Below are 26,395 nucleotides of genomic sequence, written 5' to 3'. Positions count from 1 at the left end.
AACTCCCCCACAGAATTGCCCATTTCTTAAAAGCTAGCCAGTGTTTAAGTTCATAATTGTATCCCAGGACCTCTCACACTATGCCACATGACAGGCAATGATCACTGTTTTGTTACTAAAATGAAAGACATATAATTAAATTAAATCAACATTCTTTTCCATTCTACCAAACTTAATTGTTTAAAAAATTATTCAGGTAGATTTGCTTCTTTCCCATACCTTGCAGTCAGTTACAGAGTCTCAGGCAGTCAATTTTTAATAAACATGTGGCCATAAGACGTAGTCTTGGAAAGAAATATAAAATAAATTTGGGGTGAGGATCTGGTGCCAACTGAGGCAGTAATTTATATTATATGAAATGAACACTTTTTCCAACCCTTCTGGTTAATGCTTTATTGTATTGAATTAAAATGGCAACTGGCTCTGTGCAAAACAGCATTTCAATAGGTTCTACTATCAACATAGTTTAGCTGTGTCCTGTGATCTCTGCATGAGGCTGGTGCATGCTTGAAGCCACGTTTTCATTACTTGATTGCTCAAATATTTGCAAGAGCAATTCTAAATTCTCCCATCATAACTCATGAGATGCTAGTATTCCTTGGAGGTTTTCACGCAATCTCCTGGGCTCCTGCGTTGTTTGGTACCTGTGTCTATTTCCTGTCTGCCAACACAGTGTGAGATGAACACCTCGGAATAAGTGACAAGCTCCTGGGGAAGGTGTAATGGCTTCAGAGGAGGTAAGAACTGAGCTCGGCCTCCAGGAAAACCCTGACCAGAGACCTGATGTGACACAGCATAGACCCAGCTGTGTCCTGGGATGGGCAGTGGGGCTTTGTAAACAGAGATGAGAACCTGGCAGGCACCTAAGAAAATGCAGCAGAGCCTACAGAATGGAGGAATAAGCCCAAACCAAACAGACATGACTGCAGGACAACATATCCATGCAGAAGCCAACGGTAGAAAAATAACACCTTGCGGCTTTTAAAAAATCCAATTTACAAAACCACCTAACAAACAGTTTGGATGACGTTAAAACCACAGGTTAAATGTGTATTTGGGATTCTGGAAACTGAAGACAAGAGTAAACAGAACTGAAAGAGCTTCTGTGTAAAGGCACAGGGTAGGGCAATACCAGATGGGAAAAAGGAGAAGAGAAAAGAGAAGATAAACATTTTGACATTGATATCCAAAAAATTCTGCTGCGGTCAACTTTTAAAGACTTTTTTTTTTTAATCCCCACAGGAAAACTGCTTTATGCTGTTTCAAAAAAACAATCTTTAACTTAAGAGAATAAAGTTATTTTTAAGTATCCCATATAAGTAGATAAACCAGTGGAGTAAGAACACATGCTTGTCAAAATATGACTGAACGTTTAGGAAGCACAGATGTAGAAAATAATGAAATATCCACATTACAAACCCTTTGCTTGTTCTTCTAGTATTATTAGGAAAACAGGCTATTTACTAGATACCTTATATAAGACAGACTAGAGGCTGGTAGAAATAATGGAATAAAGCTCTTCAAGATTAACAATCTAATGAAAGAGACAGATATTTATATATTGCAAGAAAATCACTTTTCTCTACTGTTTATAATTTACAAAACTGCCATTAAAAAATAAAAATTTAAAAAATAATAATAATTTAAAAAAAAGGGCTTCTCCCTGTGACCCACAAGGACTGGTCTCCCTGAAGGTAACATCAATATATATGAGAGCAACACATGCTGTGCTGAACAAGAACTTGTAGGACGGATCCTTCATAAACTTGAAGCCAGAAGAACAATGAAGAAATATAAATGGGGACTTCAGGATAGAATTTGACCAGTGACCAGCTCAAGGCATAAACTAAAACTATGAAAATAATTCTTCCTATTAATACGATAATTTCTTTTGCAAGTTGCTTTCTGGGATATACTCTGACCAAGTACAACATCAGAAGCTGGGAACGTTTGAGGGGGAACAAGGAGTCAATATAAAATTCAAGGTCAGAAAGTTAGAAAACCCAGTAGGGTGAATGGCACATAAAAAGAAAAAACATTTATTCACTAAGGCACACTCATTTTCATTTCCAAAACATAATCATTACCCACCACCATCATCACCCATTAAAAGAAGAAAAATAGGGCCGGCCGAGTGGCGCGATGGTTAAAAACTGGCTTGGGACACCAGAGGGCCCCAGTTCGATCCCACATATGAGGGCCAGTGACACTGCCCTCCACAGCTAAGATGCTGAACAACAGCTCAACCTGGAGCTGGGCTGCCATGAGTCGCCGGCGACGGCGTAGGCTGCAGCCCCTGTGGCAGTGGGTTGCCATGGGCTACCGTGTGTAGCCAGCAGCCAGCGTGAGCGGCCAGCAGCCGCAGTGAGCGGCCGTCCGAAGCCGGCGACTGATCTGCCTCGCCTGGGAAGAGTGCAATGATGGTGCCAACTTGGGCCAGTGAAGCAACGTCCTCCACAACTAGACTGAAGAACAAAAGGACAGCAACTTGTCTGTTCCCCTTCCCCCAATTCCCCAGCGCTGTTCCCAGCCCCTCAATTCCCCAATAAAAAATAAATTTAAAAAATCTTAAAAAAAAAAAGGAAGAAAAATAAGAAATGGACAGTGTTTACATTCAGCACCTGCCAATGACATTTTAAAAGATAAAAGAACCAAGATGTTCAAGCTTTAAAACAGTCAAAGCTTGAGGAGACAAAACAGATCATAAAACTATAAAACAGAGCAGGCAGATTCCCCATTTTACAGAATGAGGCAGATTCCTCATTTTACAGAAAAGAAACTCAAGCCCATCACTTCTCTAGGTCAAGATGTGAGGCCAGACCTCCAACATCCTGCTACAGAGCCGGACGACACAATCCAGCTTTGCGCAGCAGCTCAGCTAACAAGCCCAGGAAAGGGACCAGGGGCGGTATATACTTCCTGGCCTCCTCTCAAAACACAGCCCTTCATTAAAAACTAAAATACTACACGAAAAAGAAGTGGCTAATTTTTTAACAAATCACTTAAAGGAAAACTTATTCCATAAGTAGCAACAAAAAATCTTGTACTCTGTGGGCCCACCTATGTAGCTACAGCCATTGAGGCCACAATGTTCATTTGTACAAAAGGATTCTAATAGTGTGTTTAGGAAGAAAAAGAAATAAAAACCTCACCACCACCACCCCTTCCCCAGGCCATGTGAGAAAAAAAATAAATATAAAAACTCTCTTCCCTAGCTAAAATTGATGTTCTTCTCCTCTTCTTGGGACAAGCTAAAAATGGCAACAACACACAAATGCTACTTTTTCTCCCTCAAGTACATGCACAAAATTCAGGAAAGGTTGGTGGAATTTATTTCTCCGGGATAATTGCAAAGCTCCGTTCTAAAGAAAACTTTAGAAGTTGCTAAATATATCCCAGGCTCCCTGTGGCAACATCACTGCATTATCCCCAGAAATCCTGGCTCATTTCTACATCCTTGAGGGCAGAGTGTGGGGTTCACTCATCTTGGACTCCCCAGGACCTATAACGATATTGACATGTTAGAGAAGCCCAATCAATTTTTGTTGAATTGAACGAGATTATAGTCCAATAGCCTAATATCCTCTTCCTAGCTTCAGTGGCATCATGGCATAGCAGCATTTCTCATCTTCAACGCAACTACAATGCTACAGTCCTCCATAAAAGGGACACACACGGGGATATAACCGCACGCCCTACAGATATAAGATGCTTCTCCTCAGAGGAAATGTGTTGTTTGGTTAAAGATATTTTTAAAGCACTACATGGAAAGGTGACGCCCATGAAGATTACTAGAGGTTTTATTGTCCTGTCCAGGTGTTTCTGTTTCGTTTTCAATTTCATATCCTCGCCCCAGGGAAAAAAGCACATTTAAAACATAGAACCACAGATGGTTTATTCCAACATCCCTTTCAAAGCTGCCTGATGTGAATCAAGTGTACACTCAAGCAGCAGAGGCACCTACATTCTCTGTTTACAAGTGAACTCAAATTAAGACACAAACCTTTACAGCTCCCAGTTGCTCTTTTCTGAATTTTTCCAAGGGTTTAATCAGGGTCTCAGTAACACTTAATGCCTAGAGAACAAGAACGATAACAAAAGAACATCGTATTAGGTTTCCAAAGAGGAAAAATGTAGTATTTCATTTCCGTCTTCCACCCCACCAAAAATAAAATCAACAACATATTTAACGGCTTTATCGCACCCTGCCAATGCAGCCATTAAATCACTTCTAAATTTATTCATACAAAAGATCTCCATAAATATTTTCAGGGAAGAGGAGGTAAGGCAAAGTGCCAGGGACATGTGCAGCACAGCCCAACGCAGCTCTTTTCTTGGGGGAAATAGTGACAGGGTTGTCTAGCGACAACAAAGGGGTCTATCACATTCAGGAACAGAATGCTTCTGTTGGGGATTTTTTTTTTCCTCCCCCTCCTCAGAAATTTAAAAGTCAATTACATTCCATTATTAGTTATCAGACTACATTATGGAAAGGGCTAGGTTTGTGGCTACAAGTTTAAATACATTCAGTCTGCCTTTCATTACTGAAAATTCCTCCTAAGAATTTAAGATGTATCAGCGAAGCAGAGTCCCTGGAGCTCATGAGTCAGAGCACGTGCTGGGTGTGCTGGCCACCAGTACACGAGGGAGTCCTGACATGACAGGAGCCACACACAGATGCAACCACAACCACACTCATTCTTACACTGGCTCGTGTGGGGCTGTTCATGTTAAGACAGACTCTACAAGAAGCACTACTGCAAATAAAAGGAAATATCTACCTAAGAAGAATGCATTTAACATCAATAGGTTGGTGAGGTTTTCTTATGCTCTCTTTCCAGGACACCAGAAATGCCCAGAATAGAAAAGGAAACCTCGAAACACTTTACAACAATGTGCCAACCTTCTTTAAAAAAAATAAAATAAAATAAAGCCCCCAGAAATCCAAACTGAAAATGATAGGAAAAAAATTAATAAGTGACTTAGAATAGAATAGGATCCTTAATTGAACCACGGGCTCCTTTGCTGCATTTCATTATGTAAGGGTGTCTCCCAAATTCACGTTATGAGACAGGAAGTCCTCAAAAAACTGATAATGTCCAGAGTCTGAGCTCTCTTCCCCAGGCAAGCAACTGGGTTCCACTCACTCGCACCCTGACAATTTGTTACTTAGGTGTCAAAAAGCTGGGGCCATAGAGATCTAAAAGAAAGAATGAAGGGCAACAACTAGGCAAGGAAAAAGGATCATATTCAAGGTATGCTAGTTTTCATCTCTCTACACTGTCCACAGTGTGACCTACAACAACGACAAGCCAGTGTCCTGTGTGCTAAAGAACAGAGCAGGGACAGAGTGGCACAGCCCAGGAATCGCGACTACCCACAACAGGAGGGAACGCCCGTGCTCCATTCGGCAAAGCAGATGTCGGAGGTTCTGCCACACGTTTTGAAAGGGATCTCATATCAATCTAAGGCATACCAGGCACCAGGGTCCTTCCCTAAGTTTCCGCACACGGGCCTAGCCATCTAGTTTCCTGAATAAACCTACATATCACACATCTTCCGTGGAGGCTGGCCCACTCAAGAAAGAAGTCAGCTGAGCATTTCATGCTAGGCTCACGGGAGCTAATCACTGCTCATGTTCACAGAGAACTGGAACCGGGATTCAAAATCGTGTATGTGTGAGCCCAGGCTTAACTACCACACAGCACTGCAATAAAAGTACCAAACCACACTTGCCCGTACCAAGTAGCCACCTGGAAAAAAAAAAAAAACCTGTTTTCCATTAAACAAATATATGCTGTGCATTCGGTTCCAGCAGCTGGAGCTACAACTATGAACAAAACAAGTCAAGTCCCTGCCCTCATGGAACTTCCCGTCCAGTGGGGAGACATGAAAAGGGTACATGAACCCCTAAGTAGATGTATAATTGCAAATCCCAGTAATTCCTCAGAATGGAGGAGAGTAGGGCTATACTGATGGATTTATTAGAGGAGAGATAAGGAAAAATGAGCTCAGGGAGAGCGTCATCCAAGAAATGACATTTAAGCGAAGATGTGAAAGACAAGAAGGAATTCGTGGTGCAATGAACAAGTGAGATTGTTTCCAGCCTGAAACCAGCAGAGGCAAAGGGTTAAGGTGAGGCCTTAAGATTATTATAGAAAAGAGCAAACAGCCAGTCTGGCTGGAGCATAAAGAACAAGGCAGCGACTGGAAAGAGCTGAGTGAAGCCGGGAACCAGAGCACACAGAGCCCTGTGGGCCCAGGGAAAGGGGCTCTATTTTAGGTATGCAGAAAGCCACTAATGTTTAAAGCAGGGAATTAACACAACGATATTTAGATCTTTAAGACTGCTCTGACTTCTCTGAGAGAGATTAGAGGTGAGGAAAAGTGAAAGGAGAAAGACATGTTAGGAGGTTTCTAGAATATTATTAATACAAGAGATGACGGTGGCTTAGAGTAAAGTAGTGACAACAGGAAGAGAGAGTAGACAGACTGGAGATATATTTGCAAGTGGAATCAAACTAATGATGGACTGAGTGTGGAAATGTGGGCGGTTCTAGCATCACTCCCAGATTTCTGGCATGGGCACACGAATAGATAAGATGACTGTTTATGGAAATGGGAAAATTTTGAGGAAAAGCAGCTGGGAACAAGCACTAAGTAAAGGGTTATTTTAAATTTAAGATGCTGGGAGATACCCAAATTATTAGTAAAACAAGCTGACAGAGACACAGGCCCACAGCATAGAAAGAAGTCTAGACCAGAGATACGAAGTTGGTAGTCGTCTGCACGTGGACGGTGTTTGTTTGAAGGCCAGGAAGCACACAGGCAGGGCGTGGCAGAGAACAGAACGAAAAGGTCCTAGAACTTCGGTCAGGACAGGCAAGAGCAGGCGACGGCAGGAACAGAGGCTTGGAAAGAAGCTGCCCAGGGGGTTGGATGAAAGAAGAAAAGGATTTAACTGTGTGAGCTGAGGAGAAATTAAAGAAGGAATGAGACCTTAGCAGTATCTATGGCAAGGTGGGGGAAAAAGCCAAAATAAGAATTGGTGAATGACTGAACGTGAGACATCTGTGGGAACAACCCTTCTTCAGAAGGACAGCCATGAAGGTCAACACAAAGATAACTGCTAAAAGGGAACACAAGGTCAAGTAAAAGCATGTTTCTTTTGTGGTTTGTTTTAATATGGAAGATCAGTATTTAAGAGACATGAGCACATCTAAACGGCCAAGTGAAGAGTCCAGATAAGATGGGTCGCAGTCTCTAACGTGGGAGGAGATGGGATGCTGACCACACATGGGTGTTGGCCTGTCATCGGAGTAGACATCCTTCCCTCTCTGGAACAGGAAGTAAGGAGTAAGCCCGTGCCAGTACAAATGGGTTCGCAGATTTCACGCAGAAAAGCTGAGAGAGTTGCTACCAGATTAGTATTTTGCCCAGGAAGTACAAGGCAAGGTCACTTACAGAGAGTTTGGGCATGGGGAACAGTCTGAAAAGAGAGGAGAATGAATGGGAATCATTACAAACAGTGGGCAGACCACCTCCTACAGAAACACGACCATTCCTGGGCAGGGCTGCCGGCCCCTGGACACAGGTGAGCGGGAATGTATGAAGACGTTCATCTCCCTCATCAGGCGAGTTTTCTTTAGCAACGCAGGGAGAAAGTGAGTGGTCAGGTTCATCCTGGGTGCGAGTATTTCCAGGAGATGTAAACACGTCAGCGGTAGTATATCTAGTGTGCACAGGACTGGGAGCCACCCAGAGGAGGACGCTGCCGGGCTGAGGGACTTCCTGAAGGGGACAAGGCAGAGCTGAGTCCGAAACAGGGCCCAGGAGTTTTCCAGGCACAGGGTGAAAGGAGGTCAGGGGAAAACAGCAATTTCAGGACAGGGAACTAACTATACGCAATTCAGGGTCACTAAAGTAGCTGAGAAAGTCAGAATCAGGAGAGGAGGCTAAAGAGATCAGATGGACGCCATTAGCCATCAGAATGGCACCTAGGAAATGCTCAGAAAATGCCAGATGCAGGCATCGAGAACACGAATACATGAAGGGCTTTTAAAAGGTGAGCCCTAAAACTCTACACTCTGTCCATCACAAAAGGACCACGCCTCAAAGACTACAGAAGAGCCATTTTCAGGTCATAATATCTGTCTTTACACTTGGAGGATCAATTGGATGCAATGTCTTACTTCCAGGGGCTAGCACTTCCAAGTGGAGGAAAACACATGAGGGCTTTCTGTCTTACTGTTTGCAGATCAACAAACACACTTCCAAAACAATAAGTAGTTGCTGATACCACTGCCGAGTTTCCCCAGAGTGGAAGCCCTAGCATGATTCCTCCAGGATGTGGAGGGCACGCACCCCTCACATGAGGGTTTTCTGACCTGTTGCAGGGAGAAGGGTGCCCTTTTCCACAAACTCCTTCAGCTTAAAATATTCAGCATGCCAAGGTGCCATATTTTGGCACCTAAAATCATGCGAGGGCTTATTTTCCAGCTAGGTTTTATTTTCAGGGATATAGGGTATATCCCATTTTTTTAACAACGAAAAATTTTAATAAAAATATTTTTTAAACTTAGAATTCATTATCATTTTTCTGTAAGGAGTCTGATTATGTAACTTCTGAACTGAACCTTAAGCAGTGTATTCAACAAGGTAATGAAGTAGTTACTAAATGCTTCGGTCAGGGAATGTCAGCAGGGCAACAAGGGTTGTTTTCTTTTTCTCAAAACAGAGTGAAGGTTCCATGGAATCTCTCACTTCCTTTTATCATTTCACAGAAGTATTATATAATATTTGTTAGTAATAAGGGTTACTGAAGTTTTCTAATGCCAAGACATGATTCTTCTTCCCTAGAGACCAAAGAAAACCAAATCGAGGACTACCCCCTAAAACGCTCAAGGCGATTTCTGGTGATGACAGTGTCCCAGTTTGAAAGAGACAGCTGAATCATTGAGAAAAGCTTTCAAAATTTCCACAGTAGAAAACAATCAGATAAGAGACAGAGACACAGAGAGAGAGACAGAGACAGAGACAGAGAGAGAGAGACAATATAAAATGTGATTTTTATAAGATTATATAAGCATATATTTTTCTCATAAAATACTTAAACCACCTACAGAAAAGAAGCCATGAAAAGTGTTTGCTAATGAGCCATGGAGAGAGTTTTGGCTAGTCTTGCTTAGAAACAGAATGCATCTACATGAACATAAATAATGTCAATTGATCAGTTGCTCTACCCTTAGAGTCAGGGTCAGCCCACTTTTTCTATAAAAGGCCAGGTGGTAACTAATTTAGGCTTTGTCACCACATGGCCTCAGCTTAACTACTCCACTCGGCCACTATAGCACAAAAGCAGTCATACACGATATATAAATGAATGAGTGTAGCTGTGTTCCCACAAAATTTCATTTATAAACACAGGAGGGGAAATAGGTTTGGTCCATGGGCCACAGTTGACTGAACCCTGCCTGGGAGAATCATTTTGAGTATCATGGCATAAGATGGTCTAGTTACTCTTATTCGATTATATATATATATATATATATATACATATATTTTCTAACATTTACCATATTTGCAGGGAGTCCAAATTGGAAGGGAAGATTGAAATATTGGATGAGAGAATCACAGTTCAATTAGCCCTCAAGCTGAAATGAGGAATTCAAAAGAGTTGCCATAGAATTTACCTAGGACAGGTAATCTATCGAGTTTCAATGCTGAAAGGCTCAAATATAAAAGTTATCTTAACAATTTATGTGAATTTAACAGCAGGCCTTAATAGGGGTTTTAGCCCCTCAAAATTTGAGTTAACTGGAACTTCAGCACATGCCAAAGTAGTTGCAAACTGCCCAAGAAGATAATGAACACATACGTGCATAGATATATTCAAATCCAAAACAAGGTAAACATTCAATTTTGTCCCATAAGATCAGAACCTATCTCAATAGTACAGTAACTACATTTTAAGAGAGACAGTTTCTAACTGGAGCCAAGCAGGAATGTGATCAGGATGCTGAAAAAAATGAACAAAAAATAGGTCAGAAAACCAGAGATGTTTAATGGGATTGGGAAGAAAGAGAACAATTAGAGGGAATACGAACGCTGCCTTTAAATATTTAACTAGATACTGTACAAGAGACGAAAAATAACATTTTAATTTATTTAAAGAGGACTAGATTTAATGGAGAGAAGCTACAGGCGAGATTTGAATTTGCCATCAAGAGGAACTCAATAAGAACCATAAGGGACCAGGCAAAGTAGTGACCTCTCACTCATCCCACATAAACAAGGAGAAGCGAGCTGACTCAAGTCCAGGGACACTCTGTCACAGCTCGCTGCACTGAGAGAAAGCTGCCTCTGGAGACCTTTGAGGTCCTATCCATCTCCATGATTCCAGGATTCTACACGAGCTGGGAAAAGCAGAAGCACAAGCTACACGTCAATGTTTCCTTATATGGTATGATGACAAACCACAGAATCCATTAGAACTTCATAACTCAAAGTAAAAGAACAAGATTATTACATAACAGTTTTGGGGGATTAAAATTTTTCCCACTCTGAAATCCCTTTGCATTAGACATCTGGATGTAAGAACTTAAACGTCTAAAAAGGAAAGGAAAGGTAGGGCGGTAGCTTGACCTACCTCTACAGTGTAGGCTACAGTGGAGAAATTCATTGACAATATGGCTCATCGGCAGAGAATCAGACTCCACTGGGGCGAAGAAACACTGTCACTACTTTAAATTCGCCCCGTGTTTGTGATTGAAGGCTAAGTTCTGATGGACATTCTAAAGAGAATGAGGCTTAAGGCTAGAAACCCATAGTCAGCAAAAAGGCAACAAAGACAAAGCCACATCCTATGATAGCTTTAATAACAATTTTTTAAAGTCTCAGTCTAGGTAAAACTATGAATAAGTCGGTTATTCACACCTTTCTAATCACTCAGTACTACAAGGATCGAGTCTAATAAAACAGAAGGAATTACGTCTGTTCCCCATGGCCCTCATTATTTTAAGCCATGACACAAGAGGAATGCATTATTTGAGAGCAAAGGAGAATTTCCACTATTTTCTCCCACGACCTTCCAAATACTTCCCATTTCATTAGACTAAAGGGAAAACTCTATTTTCCAATCCCAAGGTCGAGAATAGCAGCAAGGAAACCATTCGGCAAAGACATATTATACTCCTTATTTTTCTTGAAACAGAACCTTGAGAAAGGGTACCAAGGAACTATATCATCACAACACATCTCCAAACATAAGAAATATCTTCCCCCCTCCCCCAAATTTTCCTTCAGAATAAAAGGGACTTGCCCTCTATAAAAATTCTTACAGAGTTTCCTTAAGGAGTGCACTTTCCATTACTTTGGTCAACAAAGAACTGTTTGAATCTTAGCCTAAAACGGCCCCAATCACATCTAGTTTCAGATGCTAGGAGATTACAAACAGGTCTGGGTTAGAAAAACAAGGGAAATTTAAGAAATGCAATAGATTTAGTTGTCATTCTGGAGATGATGTCAAAATTATTGATGTGCAATGTTTTCATAAAGATTGTTTTAAAAGGAACAAGGTAAGTGCTTACATTAAGAACATCATGAAAATACATCTCAGGGACAAAGTTTTAAAAGAGACTGTCCAAATGAGCTGCCAATGGGTACTGGTAGCCTGAGATAAAATTTCCAGTGAAAGCATGAGAAAGAGGTTTTAGAAGGTGCTGCTGTATCTTAGAGAACTCAGATGTGGCCAGGAGGTACTATGTAAAGCTGTGCTGTAAGATTCAGAATGTGTCTGTGATAAACATCCTAATATCTGAGGTATCGAGAGTTGGAATAACTTTTATGAAATAGTGTGGGAAACAGTCCTAAATTGTACACTCGTAATTTAATTTTAAAATACAGACACATATTTCATGAAGGTAATGAAAGTAGACATGTGATTATCTAACAGACATACATAGATACATATTCATACCTAAAAATGTGTACATTGAAGCCATTCAAAAATTTTGTTTAATCCCATGTGGAAATGGTACTGCCTTATAATCAGGCATCAACATTACAGGTCGTGGTTCCCTTTCCTTTTGGGCTACCCAGCACTTGAAACCCCTTCCTATGTTTGAGGAATTCTCCTACCTAATGAGGCAGAACCCGCCTTCCACTACAAAAGCTGAAAATGACAGACACTTGCTTTCCCCGACATCTTGCAACGAGGTACTTGGCCAGAGTTCCATTAACCAGATGGTCCCACCCAAGACTTTGATTTATAAGTTGGTATGTCAACAAATCCAGGGACCAGAGATTCTAGTGGCCGGTAGCTATGACTTCAGGTGCCAGAGACAGCAGTTGTACCAACAGCCAGGAGGGGCTGCGGTGTCACTGGAGTAGGATGTGCTGTTTACACCCGGTGGCAAAGCGGTGACTGCCTTCTCTTAGCTCAGCTCTGTGGCATGACCCGGGGCATCATTCTTGGTTCCCAAAACCTTACAAAGATACTGCAGTAGAACTCATCTGTAATAAATTCCCTTTCTGTTCAGAACAGCTAGACCTTGCAGCTGAGAATGCAGACTAATTGTAAGACTAATATTGTAAGATTTTCAGAACCTTAAACGATCTTGTCAAAATGCTTTCAGTGCTACCCTTCTCAATATTCCTATGCAAGATTTTTCTCCTAACTAAACCAACTCATTTTTAATTAGATTCCTCTCCATCCACACTCATCTTTTGCTACCCCTTTCTCCAGCCAGCCAGCCTCTCCCTATACTGTGCGTTCCCCCATCAATCAGGGATCAAATTGTAATAAGAAAATTAAAACAGGTAACAAAGTCCTCCCACTTTATTTTAGTCGCTAAAAGAATGAGAGAGAGAACCAGAGAACCAAGAGTCAAAGGTTCGGATATTGACAAAAAATGAAAAGGTTTCACAACTGGTTCTGCCAAGAGAAGTCCCCTGCCTCAGTGACAAACAGGAGGCCAACATGTTCTCATTTGGGCTCAGTCCTAACTAGCTTTATTTTTAGACCATAGAAAAAAACAATTCTCTCTTGTTACCCGAATATGCTCAATGGTAAAGGTGGAAAAATACTTGTTTTTTACCTATAAGTAAAATAAGGAAGGGGATATCACAGTAAAAGCACTTTTGACTTCCAAACAAATCTAATCCTCCAGGTGGAAAAAATAATGTACAAATGAAATTAAATTGTATAGTGGTATTAACTCAAACATACTAGCAGAGAGAGCTAGTAAGAATCTTAATGAACCCATACACAAGGCTGCAACTAGACACAGGGGCAGAGGTGCTGAAAATTAATTCCAGAGTTTAAACCTGAAAATTAGCAGCCAAGTAATAGGAAATGGCTCCTTGAATGACTGATTTCAAAACCATGGCCGTCTCATGTAAGAGCCTAGGAACCATAATCTGTGAAATACATATGCCAAACTCACTAGTTCAGTTCCCACACTTCAGCTTCCACTCAGACAGTCCAAGAACAAAAAGTCCCTAAGAAGACATTCTATCAACTTTCAATCCTAAACTCTACATAGCTTAAAACCTAAGAAAACAAGTGGATCTGAGTTGAAGTTCTGACAACTTCTGCACGCTGACTTAATTTCCTAAATATCTGGCTATGATCTGACTCTCAAATAAATAAATAAATAAATAAATAAATAAATAAGTAAATAAAGGTAGGTCATGTATCATAAAAGTTTGAGATTCCCTTCATATCTATCTTCTCAAAAAATACCTTAGGGTTTGTTTGAAGGGGAAAGAAAAAAAAAAGCTTGCATGACTTTTGAAGAACATTAATTGAAAAAAGAAAGCAGCAATTATACTCAGATTATTTACATCAAGTAGACTTCACCAATAAAGATTATTTTTGATTATGCTTAGGAAAAACTGAAAATCTTCACGCAAAAGCTATTGGACATACTAGGAATGAGTTAAGGATGTGCTCGGATTCAACCTTGCTTTTCTTTCTGTCTGTGCATGAGAGACGATAAAGAACTAGCTTCTATTTTTAAAACAAAATAAATACTTGGGCAGAACACTATGAGAAGGAATAAAACCCCATAGGAGTGAGTGAAAGATACGCCTGTCAAAAAAGCTATAAAAGTATCATGAGAGAATCTGTAATTTTGTTTTTTAGCTTTAAATACCATTTTAATTTCTGAACTGAATGGTATAATTCAGCGGCATGCCAGAAATGGAACCTCATGAATAATAAGGTAATAAAACTGTCGAATCAAGAAAATAGGGGGAGGGGGAGGGTGAAGGGGGAACTGTTCGGAAAAGAGCACCCATGCCTTTGACCAATGGCAAGGAAATGAGAACGCCAGGCCTTCTGTGGTGCCAGGGGTACCTGAGCGGCCAAGAGGTTAAGGCTAGGGCGTGGGGTGACACAGCTCTTACTAATTCCTCCTCCACTACTTAGCCAGCAGCTGAGCACCTCATCCTGGACAAGGGCCGATTCCTCACTGTATCCTCAGGTGCTAGAACACTGCTGGGCTTCTAAGAGGCGTTCAAAAATATTTGTTTTATAAATGAGGTGAGATTCTCTTATAAATTTAAACATTATTAGAGTTTCTATAGAAATGCAACATTTCCTGCTGATGGTGATAATAGTATCCATAAATGCCTATGCTCAGTCTCCCGTACCCATTGTCTCTCTCTAACTCAAACAGTCTGTTTTTGTGTTAGTCCAGGTCCTCTAAAAAGCAGACACCAAGATGGGATTAGAAATACTTAATTTATTAGGGGAAATGTCTGTGAGAGAAAATGGGGGTGGGGTGGGGGCAGGGGTGGCTGGAAGAGCTGTTAGATGGTGATGCAGGTCTGAGTCCAAAGGAAGGAGTCAGGGAAGGAAGGAAGGGGGGGTGGACCCGTGTCAGGCTGCAGCAGGTCCAGGGAACGTCTGGGCAAAGCTGTTAAGATCTCCAAGCCCCGGCTGCCTGTTAGAAGACTCCACAGTCCCCAGGAATAAGCCTGTGGTTAGTAACCCTGCTGTGCTCACTCTCTGGCAGGGACAGGCATGGGAAAAGGGGCCTTCACACTAATGCAGTGGTGGAACCATAGAGCAGCTGGGCCTGACGGTCAACTACACTCCCTGCAGTTGGAGATCTGAGAGCTGCTTCATGGCTGCCACAGCTTCCAACACCCATATTCTTCCCACTACACCACCATAGCCACTGGTCTTCTCTGGACCTCTAATAATCCCCACCACCGTTTTAGGGCTGCATTTTATTACATCTATTAATAAGAGCCGGCCGAGTGGCTCTGTTGGTTAAGAGCTGGCTCAAGAGTGCAAGCTCCAAGCAACAGGGTCACTCATTTGATCCCCGGCCCGAGCTGAGCTGCCGCTGAGTTGCCAACTGGTGGCAGGATGGCTCAGCTAAAAGAAAAAAATCTTGATCATTACATCTATTAATAACACGCCACCAATAGTAAGACACTTTATATACTATAAAGAAAAAAATAATGCTAATGAAATCTTGATTTAATATTGGGTTGTCGGAAAAGTCATGACGCATTTTTTTCAACAAAAAAACAGAAAAATACGTCATGACTTTTCCAACAACCCAGTATCATAACACTTAGAACTTTTATATTTATTGAAAAAGCTCTTTGAGAGTTAAATATATTTTTATCATGTGTCCCTCTTGTACACATAAAAAAGAAAATAAGCAAACAATTTAGGATGTTTCTAAAATGTCTTCAGCGTCCAGCTCCTCTGAGTCACTTTTCACGTCTGTCATCAATATCTGGTTTCCCCGATGTACGTTTTCCTGTGTTGTCAAGAATATTGGAGATAGGTTATTTCTTGAAAGAGTGCTCTATTATAGTATGCAGGATTTTCTTCCAAAATGATGGTACCCACGCTTTAGGTACTGATACTAGCACCTCCTTGACAGAACCAGAAAATCTCACTGGCAGGTGTTCAAACGACCACCAGGACTAATATTTCTTCCTTCAATGGTCCTTCGGCGGTTTGCTGATTGAAATATTGAGAGACCACAGTTGTCCAAACAGGCCAGGAGAAAAACAACCAAATTCCTGTTTCCTCATGACTGCTGCCCAACGAGCAGCAGCTTTAAGGATACGTAGCCATTTCACCTATCTTCAAAAGTGAAGGGAAGGGTATTCAATCTTACAAGGAGCTAAAGGCAAGAAATAATGTCATTGGGATACCAGCAGACAGCAGAAAGATTCAATTGTAATCTCTATCACCAACTTCTTTTGTGATATAGATCAAATCATTCCACCTCACTCAGTTCCCCCTCCTTTTTTTTAAATCAGGGGGCTCACTGTGAGTTATCCTAAGTTCTCTCTCAGCAATATGTTTTAGAAGCTAAGGCCATACCACTGAGCACTTCAGGATGGGATCTGTAGAATGACTGGAGGTTCCCTGGCTCAACCCAAAATACTTTTCTCATGAAACTGTAGATCCAGGTGTACAAATTCCCATTAATGGAACCACTTCTCTGGATTAGACAATTAAATGAGCGGGCAGTTTCACTCTGTTGTCCCTTGTCATGTGGGGTGCAGGGGAAGAAGGGTTTGTGTCTATTCTTTGCTCGTTCACGTCAGTATTAACCGGTTCATCAGAAGAGCGAGCTGATTCTTAAGAAGCAGAGGACAAAGCCCAAGGATATGAAATATAGGAAACATGAGTTTCAATAGGGAAGCAGGCTCTGAGGAGGACAAGGCTGTGAGGCGACAGATGACGATGAATCACCAATAGAGAGGACACTGAGTCATGAGGCACGACCTCACCCACAAGAGGGTCCAGGAAGGAGCCGAGGCCTCTTGCCAAAGACATTCTCCCTCACTTCAGAATTCTAATCTGAGTTAGTCCTGACTGTGATCTCTATAGGATTCTGGGTCAGTTAAAAGCCCAATTCTCAAAAGGCACACTCGCACGCGCACACACACGCACACACGCGCGCACACAGACACACACAGGATTCACAATGCCATCTATAGCTGATTGAATTATAAGGGGTTTACAAGGGAAATGAAAAACAGGATTCATATGAAAAAAAAATGTTGTCAAATAGTAAAGGTCAGTTCCAAGAAGGAAAATTCTTCATAAAGTTAGGTCACGGATAATTTTTAAACTAAACAGAGAAGTGTTTTTCATAAATAAATTCAAGATGGATTTTTCCATATCTGAATATGCCTAACAGAATTCCACACAAACATGTGTCACTTTATTTGTAAAAGAACTGATTAAAACAGGCCTTATATACAACATAAAATATCATAATTATAGTTAAGATGAAACGAAAGGCAGCACAATCTTTCCAATGGCGTGGAATGCCCTAGGTACTTATCCCATTACAGGACTCACAAGCAATGCTACATGCAAATTAAGTAACAGTAAAATTCCTAACAGCAGAAACCTGTTCCATTAAAATAAGCGAGCTACGTATGTAGTCCAAAATCCTTTGGAAATGACAGGTAAAGGCTTAGGTTTTTAAAGGATTCCTTTACCCTCTTGGTAGACATAAAGTCATCAAAAAGCAATTTATAGCGCACCCAACTTTCAGACAGCTCTAGCTCCAAGGCTACAAAATGCCAGCCGAGGTTTTACTGGCACGTTGGGCCAGGGGTTCTGATTTGAGCATGCCCGACAATAACCTGGAGGGCTTATTAAAACACAGACCAATGGGCCCCACCCCAGAGTTTCTGACTCAGTAGGTCTGGGGTGGGGCCCAAGGGCTTGCATTTCTAGCATGTTCTCAGGTGATGCTGATACTGTTGGGCCAGGGACCAAGCTTTGAGGACCACTGCTCTAGCGTGTACTACGGAAAGATTACCACGAAAATTTCTACCCAAAGGAAAAAGGGATTTAGTTCATATATATTATAATAATACCATGAAACACTTTTGAAAGGGAAAAAAAAAATTGTAGAAAATTTGGAACAAAAATCAGCATCAAAACCCCCCAAGGACATAGAAATCACTTAACCACACAATCTGTAAGATACCTGAGACCATGAAGCAATGATGAGAAAGGAGGGAAGCAAATCAGACAAGGGTTGAGGAAACACTCATCATGTCTTGCCAGGAACCTAGTAACTCAACTAGTAACAAAGCCCTCGGACCTCGGAAGCCTAGGGCCTTCTTTATCAGGGCATAAGCTAAGGGCAAATCACCCAGCAAGCAAGTGTTCTCCGGCCCAGAGTTTTCACAAGAGTGAAGTCTGTGGCGGGGAAAAACAGCTTGGGGTAGAAAAGAAGAAGAGGGTCTCACAAGGCTCCACAGTCTGTGTGCACACAGGGCCATCTTGTCGCAGTGGGGAAAGGGATGCAGCTGGTGGACACGATGCCTCCTCGGGCGTGTCTGCCAGCCCAGTGGGCCGCAGCCCCCTCTGGATGAGAGGGGGCACCTTTAGTGCACCATCTGTCAAGCTCAACCTCCCGTCTCTTGGCATCCCCTCTTCCCCGAAGCCTTCCTCAACCTCTGGGCCTCACAGCTGCCTGGATTAGCCGTAATCTCAGAAACTGAGCAGGTATGTTGAGGAGAAAGGACAAAATTAACAGATACGATAAAAAAGGATACATGGAGAGAAGTAAACGCAATAGGAAGGGCTTTTAAAAGAATATCCTAAACACCACAGCACTCTTTTAGAAGTCCTGAAATTCCTGGCCAGCCGCCCACCGCAGACAAGTACGCCCTGTCCTGCCATGCCAGAGGGAACATCTCCGGAATGCTGGCAGTCACAACACCACACAGCACCCTCCTCAGAGACCAGGCGGCAGTGTGAGCACGGCAGCTCTCACCACTCACTGTACCCAGCTTCCCTTTCACTGGCAAGGTTGGCGATCTTATCAGCAAAAGCTACTCACTTGAAAACTGTCCTGGGCCTTTTGAAGGACAAGGCACACCCGTTCAGAGAAATAGGATTTCTACGCACGGGGGAACAGTCTGATTTGCTAGGCTGGCTTTCTTTCCACTAACCTTCCCAACAATTCGTTTTTAGAGCTACAGAGCTGGACATGAGTCGGGAGACAGGCAAACATACCTTGCCCTCTTTTCCAAAATCAGTTCGTTTTCCTCAAGGAGGAAACTTGTGCTTCACGTCCATCTTTTCTTACCTAGACAACTCTGACTCACCTACAACTCAGCTCAGGAACGGTGTCTCCAAAATGCCTGCCCTGATCACCCCACATGAATCTTCTCTGTTAGCACACAGCAGGCTGGAATTATGTGCTTTGGGCAACTGGCCCCAATGGATAGCTAACTACTCAAGAGCAGGAACTATGCCTTTGTCTTCCCAGCACTTAGCACACTGGTTGGCATGGAGTAGGCACTCAACAGTATTTGCTGGAATCTATATATATATATTCATTCACCTCCTGTGTAGGTACACAGATTAGGCATGTGAATAGGTATATACCTGGTAGCTCAAAGACAACAGGGAAGAATTTGTTCCTGGATCTCATGTCCTTATCCCTTAAAGCCCCAAATCCTTTTTCAACATTTATTTAGGAAATGGAAAGCTTTAAAAAAATATATTTGGCATTGGTCTTTGCCTTCTAAGTCACAGATTATATAAAAATGTTTTACCATTTTGATGAGTCAGTCTTAATTATGAGTACGCATCACTGAATTTAGAACTTCCAAAAATACTACCTGCTTTTGAAGACCGTGACCACTACAATTTTATTGGATTCTGAGAACCCAGTTTAGAATATTCCTACCTCTATTTTACAGCTTTCGTTTTGCATCCCTTTTTTAAGATGTGGCTTTTTATGTGCTGCTGGTTTATAATAACTTGAAGTAAAACAAGTCGTTTTTAAAAGTTCTCCGAATGCACTGGCACCCAGCTGCCTGCAGACCTTCCTCACATCCTTGTCACTGTGACTGGGAGGTATGAGCCTGTTAGGCTACGCAAAGGTACTGCTCCCTGTCTCTGTCCCCTACACGCCAGCTGAGTACCACTTCTCGAAAGCCTCTCCTGAGAAGCACAGGCCTCGCTGCTCCCGGCCCCACGCAGCCACACTCTATTCCTTGGTTATCACACTTAGTATAATGTAGTTTAATTCCCTTCCTACCAGTTATTCTCCAGAATCACAGTGGGCGTTTCTTGAGGGAGGGATCTTTTCTGATTCAAACGCTTAAGGCTGGTGTCTAAGAAAGCATCCAAGGTTTTTTTTGTTTTGTTTTTTTGGGTGTTTTTTTTTTTAAGTGTTCAAAGCTATTTAGAAACAAAGTTAGCCATAATGAGTCCATACAATTCACATGGTTAAAAACTGGGGGGCAGGAAATCACTGACTATCAAGATTAGACAGAAACTCCAAATAATGTCAATATGGGTTAAATGCCAAACTTTTTAACTTTTATTAACTTCATTATTATAACTCACTGATAACTCAGAAAGTTGTGTCTTAACGGTCTTTAAAAGCTAATAGAAAAAATCAGGAATTCTTTGTCAAGGGAAGAAAAGTAGGAAGAAAAACCTGTAGATTAAAAGAGACTTAGAAGCGTCTTAGTCAAACGAATTGTGTTTGGATCCAGATTCAAACAAACCAACTGTTACTGGGTGGGGGTGGGGGAAGGAATGACAAAGTGTGAATGAATATCAGAAAAATTTAAATCTGACGTAAGGAAATGTTATTTGTTTTCAGGTGTGACAAGGATACTGTGGTTCAAAACAAGACGTATCTTCTAGAGCTAAAAGCTAAGGTTTTATGGATAATACTGGGCTTTCTTTCAAAATAATGGAGGGATGTGTAGAAGGGGTAAAACATAAACAAGACCGATTATGTGGCAACGGTTTTGGAAACTGGGTGTTGAGTACATGTAGTTTAATCATATTTTTAGGTCTACTTCTGTGCATGCTTAAAATTTTCCAAACTAAAAAGTCTTTTGTTTAGGAAAAGCATTAGGTGTCCTGTTAATTCTATAGCTGGTCATAGCTGCCCCCCGCTGCTTGATGGCCTAGGGTGGTTTCCTGCTATCCAGCAGGTGTTGCTGTTCCCACCAAGGGTCGTAACACACTGTCCCATTCCTCTCTGAGGTTCATGGCCTTAAACAGACAACATCTGATTCTCACCTCTATCCTGCACTGAAAAAACAGCCCTGTCACCCTTGGCCTCCTTGAGACAGAGACCCTATGACGCTCCGTCATAGCTGAAGATTAAATCAGTAAGTCCACAAACAATTGCTCTGAGAGCCATGCTATCATATCAGGCAGCCTGGAGCTATGACCATGTTCTAGTTTTGTGACCTCGTCAATTCACCTCAAGGAACAAAAAGGAGAAGTAGACTATCAAGACAGATGGGGTCACACAGTATTTCTGTAGAACTAAATTCCAGCGCCAATCTGCTGGCTCTCTCTTCCCCCACATACCAGGATGCTCATATAGTTCTCTATGGAAAGGCCTTCCCTCACCACTCTAGATATAATAGTACCCTGCCCCACTCCCACTCCCTGGCTACTTGCCCTTCTTTATTTCATTTTGTGGCACTTATCAGTGCCTGGCAATGCCCTGAGTGTTTCTTATTACCTAGCCTTTCGAGAATGTAACCTCCCTGAGGACAGGGACTTTGCTTTGTTTGCTTCCGTGCTCAGATTCTGCACGGAATCGGAACACAAAAGGCGATCAAATACACATTTACTGAATGCTCAGGATCCCAGGGAGGACAGCTAAATATCAAAGAGGGTTGAGAACAAAAAAGTTGATACTATTAACATAAACTTAGAACATGCACTTCCATTAACACCCACACAACCACACCTACTTCATGCAGTGGAAAGGTGATGTCATGGCACTACTTTTATCCACTATCACATTTAGACTTTCCTAATCGAGCTGAATAACCAGTGACTACAGGATCGTGTGAATATTAGTTGAATACGAGGGTATGTCCTTTTGTGCCAGAAAAATCGAATGGATCACAATACGTTCACATGCCCTCTATAATATTTGCAATATATACAAATTACCTCAGAATTCAGGGTATAGTGCAAGCTGTATTAAGGCTTTCAGAGGTCTTATATCCCTGTCACTTTCAAATCAAAATCAGTGCCTCCCTTCCACTTCTTTCTCTACTCCATTTCTACCAGTAAGAAATCCGTACCAGCCACCACCTCGATCGCAGCAACATCTAACGAGCTGGCCAGCATGGCGGGAGATTCGGAGTGCCTGGTGCTGCCATGTGCCAGCTCTACCTCTCAGCCGCCATGTGATCTTGGGCAAGGTGCTGAGCCTCAGTTTTCTCACTTGTAAAATAGGGGGCAATAACAGAGTCTATTTCATAGAATCGATGTGAGAATTAAATGACTTGATATTCAGTAAGCAGTTTAGATCAGTACCGGGCACAGAGAAGAGGTGAACTGTCTTAGCTATCATGGCCAGTACTACCACCACCCCATCTGAACTCACGCATACACTTACACTTGAACGTAATTCTAGATAATACTCATTCTCAAGAACGTAGAAAATATAGTCTGTCCTTTTTTAAAAACCTGAAGAAAAAATAAAATGGTGAGACTACTGTGTCATAATCCACTGCCAGTTCTACTATAAATCTTTGTTGAACAAATGAACATCGGTCAATAAGAGGGAGATGCAAGTTTTTAAGGAAGGCAAGAAAGTATCATTCAGTACCTTAAAAATTCACTGCTGAGCTTTTTTGTTAAATAAGGTGATGCACGCGACACAGCATCACCCACCTGGAGAGAACCCAGTGAAGACAGCTATTATTATTACTGTTGGGATCATGAACCTCAATGCAAAGTGGGATTTTAAAGACTTCCAGGCCCTCTCCACACAGCCTGGCAATCTACAAATTTAACTCTTAACACTGCCCTGTTGTCCTTATACCTCTACATAAGTTTTTCTTCTTTTACCTTCTTGATAATATATTAAGATTCTACATGAGGCTCAATTTAAATAAAAGGGCTCCATTGCTAATGAAAACCTAGAACGCTCTGAGACAGTCCAACCCACTATTTTACAGATAAAGAATCAGGGCCTTGGTCTAAAGGTCCAGCAACTTGTCTAAGATCTCACCACGGTCAGCACCACTGAGAACTAGAGGTCTGGGCTCCTGAAACCTCACCCAGGGCTCCTTCCAGTAAGTATTGTATTATGCACCACTTCTTCCATGGATAAATGTATCAAAACTTCTACCAGAACCAGCGTCCAAACACAAATGTCCCCTGCTTACAATTGGACTTATTAATGTACATCCCACAACTTACCATAATTTCTCTCTGTTCTTCCAGATTCTTCAAAAAATTAGAAAATTCACGCAAGGAAGCATCTGTCAACAGAAAGGAATAATTACGTGGTGACCAAAGCAAAGGAGAGCAAACCAAAACCATATCTTTACTTACCTATGCAGCGTTCATCATCCGTCTCCGCATCGCCAATAAACTCAAATTTGAAGTCTCTGAGTGAATGAGCAAACTTCCGTTGGGCTGCCGAAAGACCTAGAAAGAAAGATTTAATGATGACTTGGTTCCTTATTTTAAGTGAAGGCTTAAGAGGACATTTATTCCTCCGAAGGTCAATACAGCTGCAGAGCTCTCCTCCATTCAATCTGGGAGGAGGCACAGCCCAACTCCTTTGCCAAGGGGCCCATCATCCCCAACCTGACACACCCTCCAGGTGGCCTCTCTCTTCTACTCTATACTCCAGCACAGAGCAGGTGCTGTGATGTTGACTCCCTCCCCCAGACTCTTCTCCCTCGGACAGCCCACTGCTTCACCTTCTTCCCTAAGGCAATGTCCCTTCCTCAGATCCTTCTGGTCCGAACTTGCCCAATTCAAAAGTTCAGGCTAAGATTAAGAACACACACCCTGGACAGTGTCTCCCAGGGCTCCACGAGCTCTGGCTGGCTGCCAAGGTTTCAACATAAGGGTCTCAAAGGTTCACTGTCAGCCAACCAGGGGCCATTAACTGATTGTCAAACTCCAGGCAGAGAACCCAGAAGATGTAAAAAGAGTTTTCATAGAAAACAGCAGCAGGGAAGTAGCTACAGGCCAAGCTTAAATGTTAGAAATAATTCCTTCTGGGGGAGGCTGGTTAGCTCAGGTGGTTAGTGCGCAGGCTCATAACATCAAGGTTGTTGGTTCAATTCCCACATGGGCCACTGAGCTGCGCCCTCCACAACTAGATTGAAGACAACTACCTGCCTGGGAGCTGATGGGTCCTGGAAAAACACACTGCTCCCCAATAAAATTTCTTTAAAAAAAAACTTTATTAAAAAAAATTATAATTCCTTCTGCAAAAGACTTCTAGAGGTCATCTTTTCTTTTTAATTGGAGATTAACAGAAAATAGGGGAAAACCCTGCTTCTCAAATATGCTCATGTTTATTTTATGGGCCATGCACCATGCTAGGTGATAGTTTTTCTCTCATTCGATACTCTTGAGAGAGAGATAAAGTGAAAATTATCTCCATTTTACAATGGAGAAGTAAAGCTCAGAAACGTTACATAATTTGCACAAAATTGCCCAGCTCCTACAACAGCAAAGCCTTGCTTCTACTTCTACTCCAGAGTCATTGGTCCAAAGCCCAGGCCCTGGCCAGGCCACAGTCCTGCCTCTGGTCAGAAGCACTTTCTAAGAAGCTGCTCGCTAGCTTCTGTACTCCTTCTGGCCCCAGTCTCAGGACAATGAGTCCTGACAGACTGCATTCAAATAAAACTTCATGTCAAGCAAACTGAAAAATTGGGGAAATTAAATGCAATTCATAACTGCCAACTGGAATAGTCACATGCAAGAAAATTAATAAATATGGTCAAGAAAGTGAAGGTAACAACATAAAAAAATTGAGGGCTATTTTTAATAAGATGGTAAGATAGTAGGCGCAATGCTTTCTTTAACATTAGAAAATGCTACTTGATATTGTTCTTAACCAACCCTTCACCCCCAATCATTACATGCGATGGCTCCCCAATGCTCTCCTAGTATGTTGCTGTCTCTCACTCACTTCCTAAACGTTCTAATAATGCTCACCAGCTCTTTCAGCTGCTGTCATAGTTTGGTTTGGTGGGGTTTTTTTATTTTTCCTAATAGACTGTTTCTCAGGGTCCTTTTAGGTTCACGGCAAAATGGGGCAGAAGGTATAAATTTCCCATAGACCCCCGACCCTTACACAAGCATAACCTCCCCCATTATCAACGCCCCCACTGTCGGGGTTATTGAAACTTCATTCTTCCTCTAATTCATATTTATCTTGCTATTCTCAAATTCTTTTTCTGTTTAAGAATTACACACACACACACACACACACACACACACACACACACACACGAATGAAAGACCTAAATGTGAAAGGTAAAACCTTAAAACTTTTAGAAGCTGCTATCGGGTTGTAGTTTCTGCCCCTTGTAGTATGGAAGGAAAGCACAGACCATACTGTAAAATGAGATGGACTGCCAGCATGGCCCCAACGTCCCACCCCTCCCTGTAGGTTCTTCTCTTTTCTGAGATGCTGCAGATCCTCCAGCCAGAGAAGGGTCTATTCCCCCACCCCCTGAATCCAGGCTGGACTTGTGGCCAGCAGAGTGTGGTGGAAGTGACCCTGTGCTAATTCGGAGCCTCCACCTCCAGAAGCTTTGTACACCTCGGCCTGACTCTCTGGAACTCTCCTCCAGCCTCTATGGGAACAAGACCAGGCTAAGCTGCTGGTTGATGAAAGACTTGTGGCTCCGTCACCCCATTATTGCCCCATCTGTCAGACAGCCAATTTGCAAAGCAGAGCTTCCCTGCACAGGGAGGAGGCAGCCCAGGTGAGACCTCACTGCACAGTGAGCCAAGTCCCAACTGTCATAAAAGGCTGTTGTTGAAGCCACCAGGTTTTAGGTGATCGGTCACAAAGCAGGAGATAAATAATACAGAAAGATTAATACAAACGGATAAAATTTCGTATTGTTAAAGACATAAAAAGTGGGAAGATAAGCACACACCCAGATGGTCCGATTAACTGCTATTAATCAATGAGTTAAGGCAGAACCCCAAGAAATAACTGGGCAAAACACATGAATTGGCCTTTCAGAAAAACAAGCGAAAGACATCCAAATGGCATATAACCACAGGAAACGGTGCTCTGACTCATTAGTGATAATAAAAGTGAAAATTAAAACCTCAAGATACCTCAACACGCCCATCAGATTGGCCAAATTTCCTAAGTCTGGGAACCCCAAGTATTGGTGTGACCCTGGTTATATAGCAACTGACATCCTCAGATGCTGCCAGTGAGAGTAAAAACTGGTACAATTACTTTTTAAGAAGTTTAGCGTTTTCTAGCAAGTTTCGTGATAACCTACACCCCGGAAACTGTTCTAAGTGAATTCCCAAGATAAGCTCTTGCAAATGTGCAGTCGCAGACCAGAAAATCTACAGAACTGATAACAGTAATAGCCAAACCGGGGGCGG

General features: G+C 42.1%; 1 protein-coding gene across 3 annotated transcripts in view; it reads right to left on the bottom strand.

Moving 5' to 3' along the window:
* Window positions 1-26,395, bottom strand: part of ARHGAP10 (Rho GTPase activating protein 10) — a 251,386-nt gene that overhangs the window by 154,444 nt on the left and 70,547 nt on the right. For 2 of the 3 annotated variants that reach the window (XM_019661363.1, XM_019661364.1), the window contains exons 2-4: window positions 23,348-23,443; window positions 23,213-23,274; window positions 4,004-4,075 (exon numbers count right to left, since the gene is read on the bottom strand). In XM_019661363.1, coding sequence (XP_019516908.1) covers window positions 4,004-4,075; window positions 23,213-23,274; window positions 23,348-23,443 — 230 coding nt within the window. Of the gene's footprint in view, window positions 1-4,003; window positions 4,076-5,873; window positions 5,954-23,212; window positions 23,275-23,347; window positions 23,444-26,395 lie in introns of those variants that run through there. The other variant, XM_019661365.1, reaches the window with a different exon arrangement.

Source organism: Hipposideros armiger, unplaced genomic scaffold (assembly GCF_001890085.2).
Source record: "Hipposideros armiger isolate ML-2016 unplaced genomic scaffold, ASM189008v1 scaffold_346, whole genome shotgun sequence".
NCBI lineage: Eukaryota > Metazoa > Chordata > Mammalia > Chiroptera > Hipposideridae > Hipposideros > Hipposideros armiger.
The sequence above is the reverse complement of the archived record's forward strand: the minus strand, read 5'-3'. Positions and strand labels throughout refer to the sequence as shown.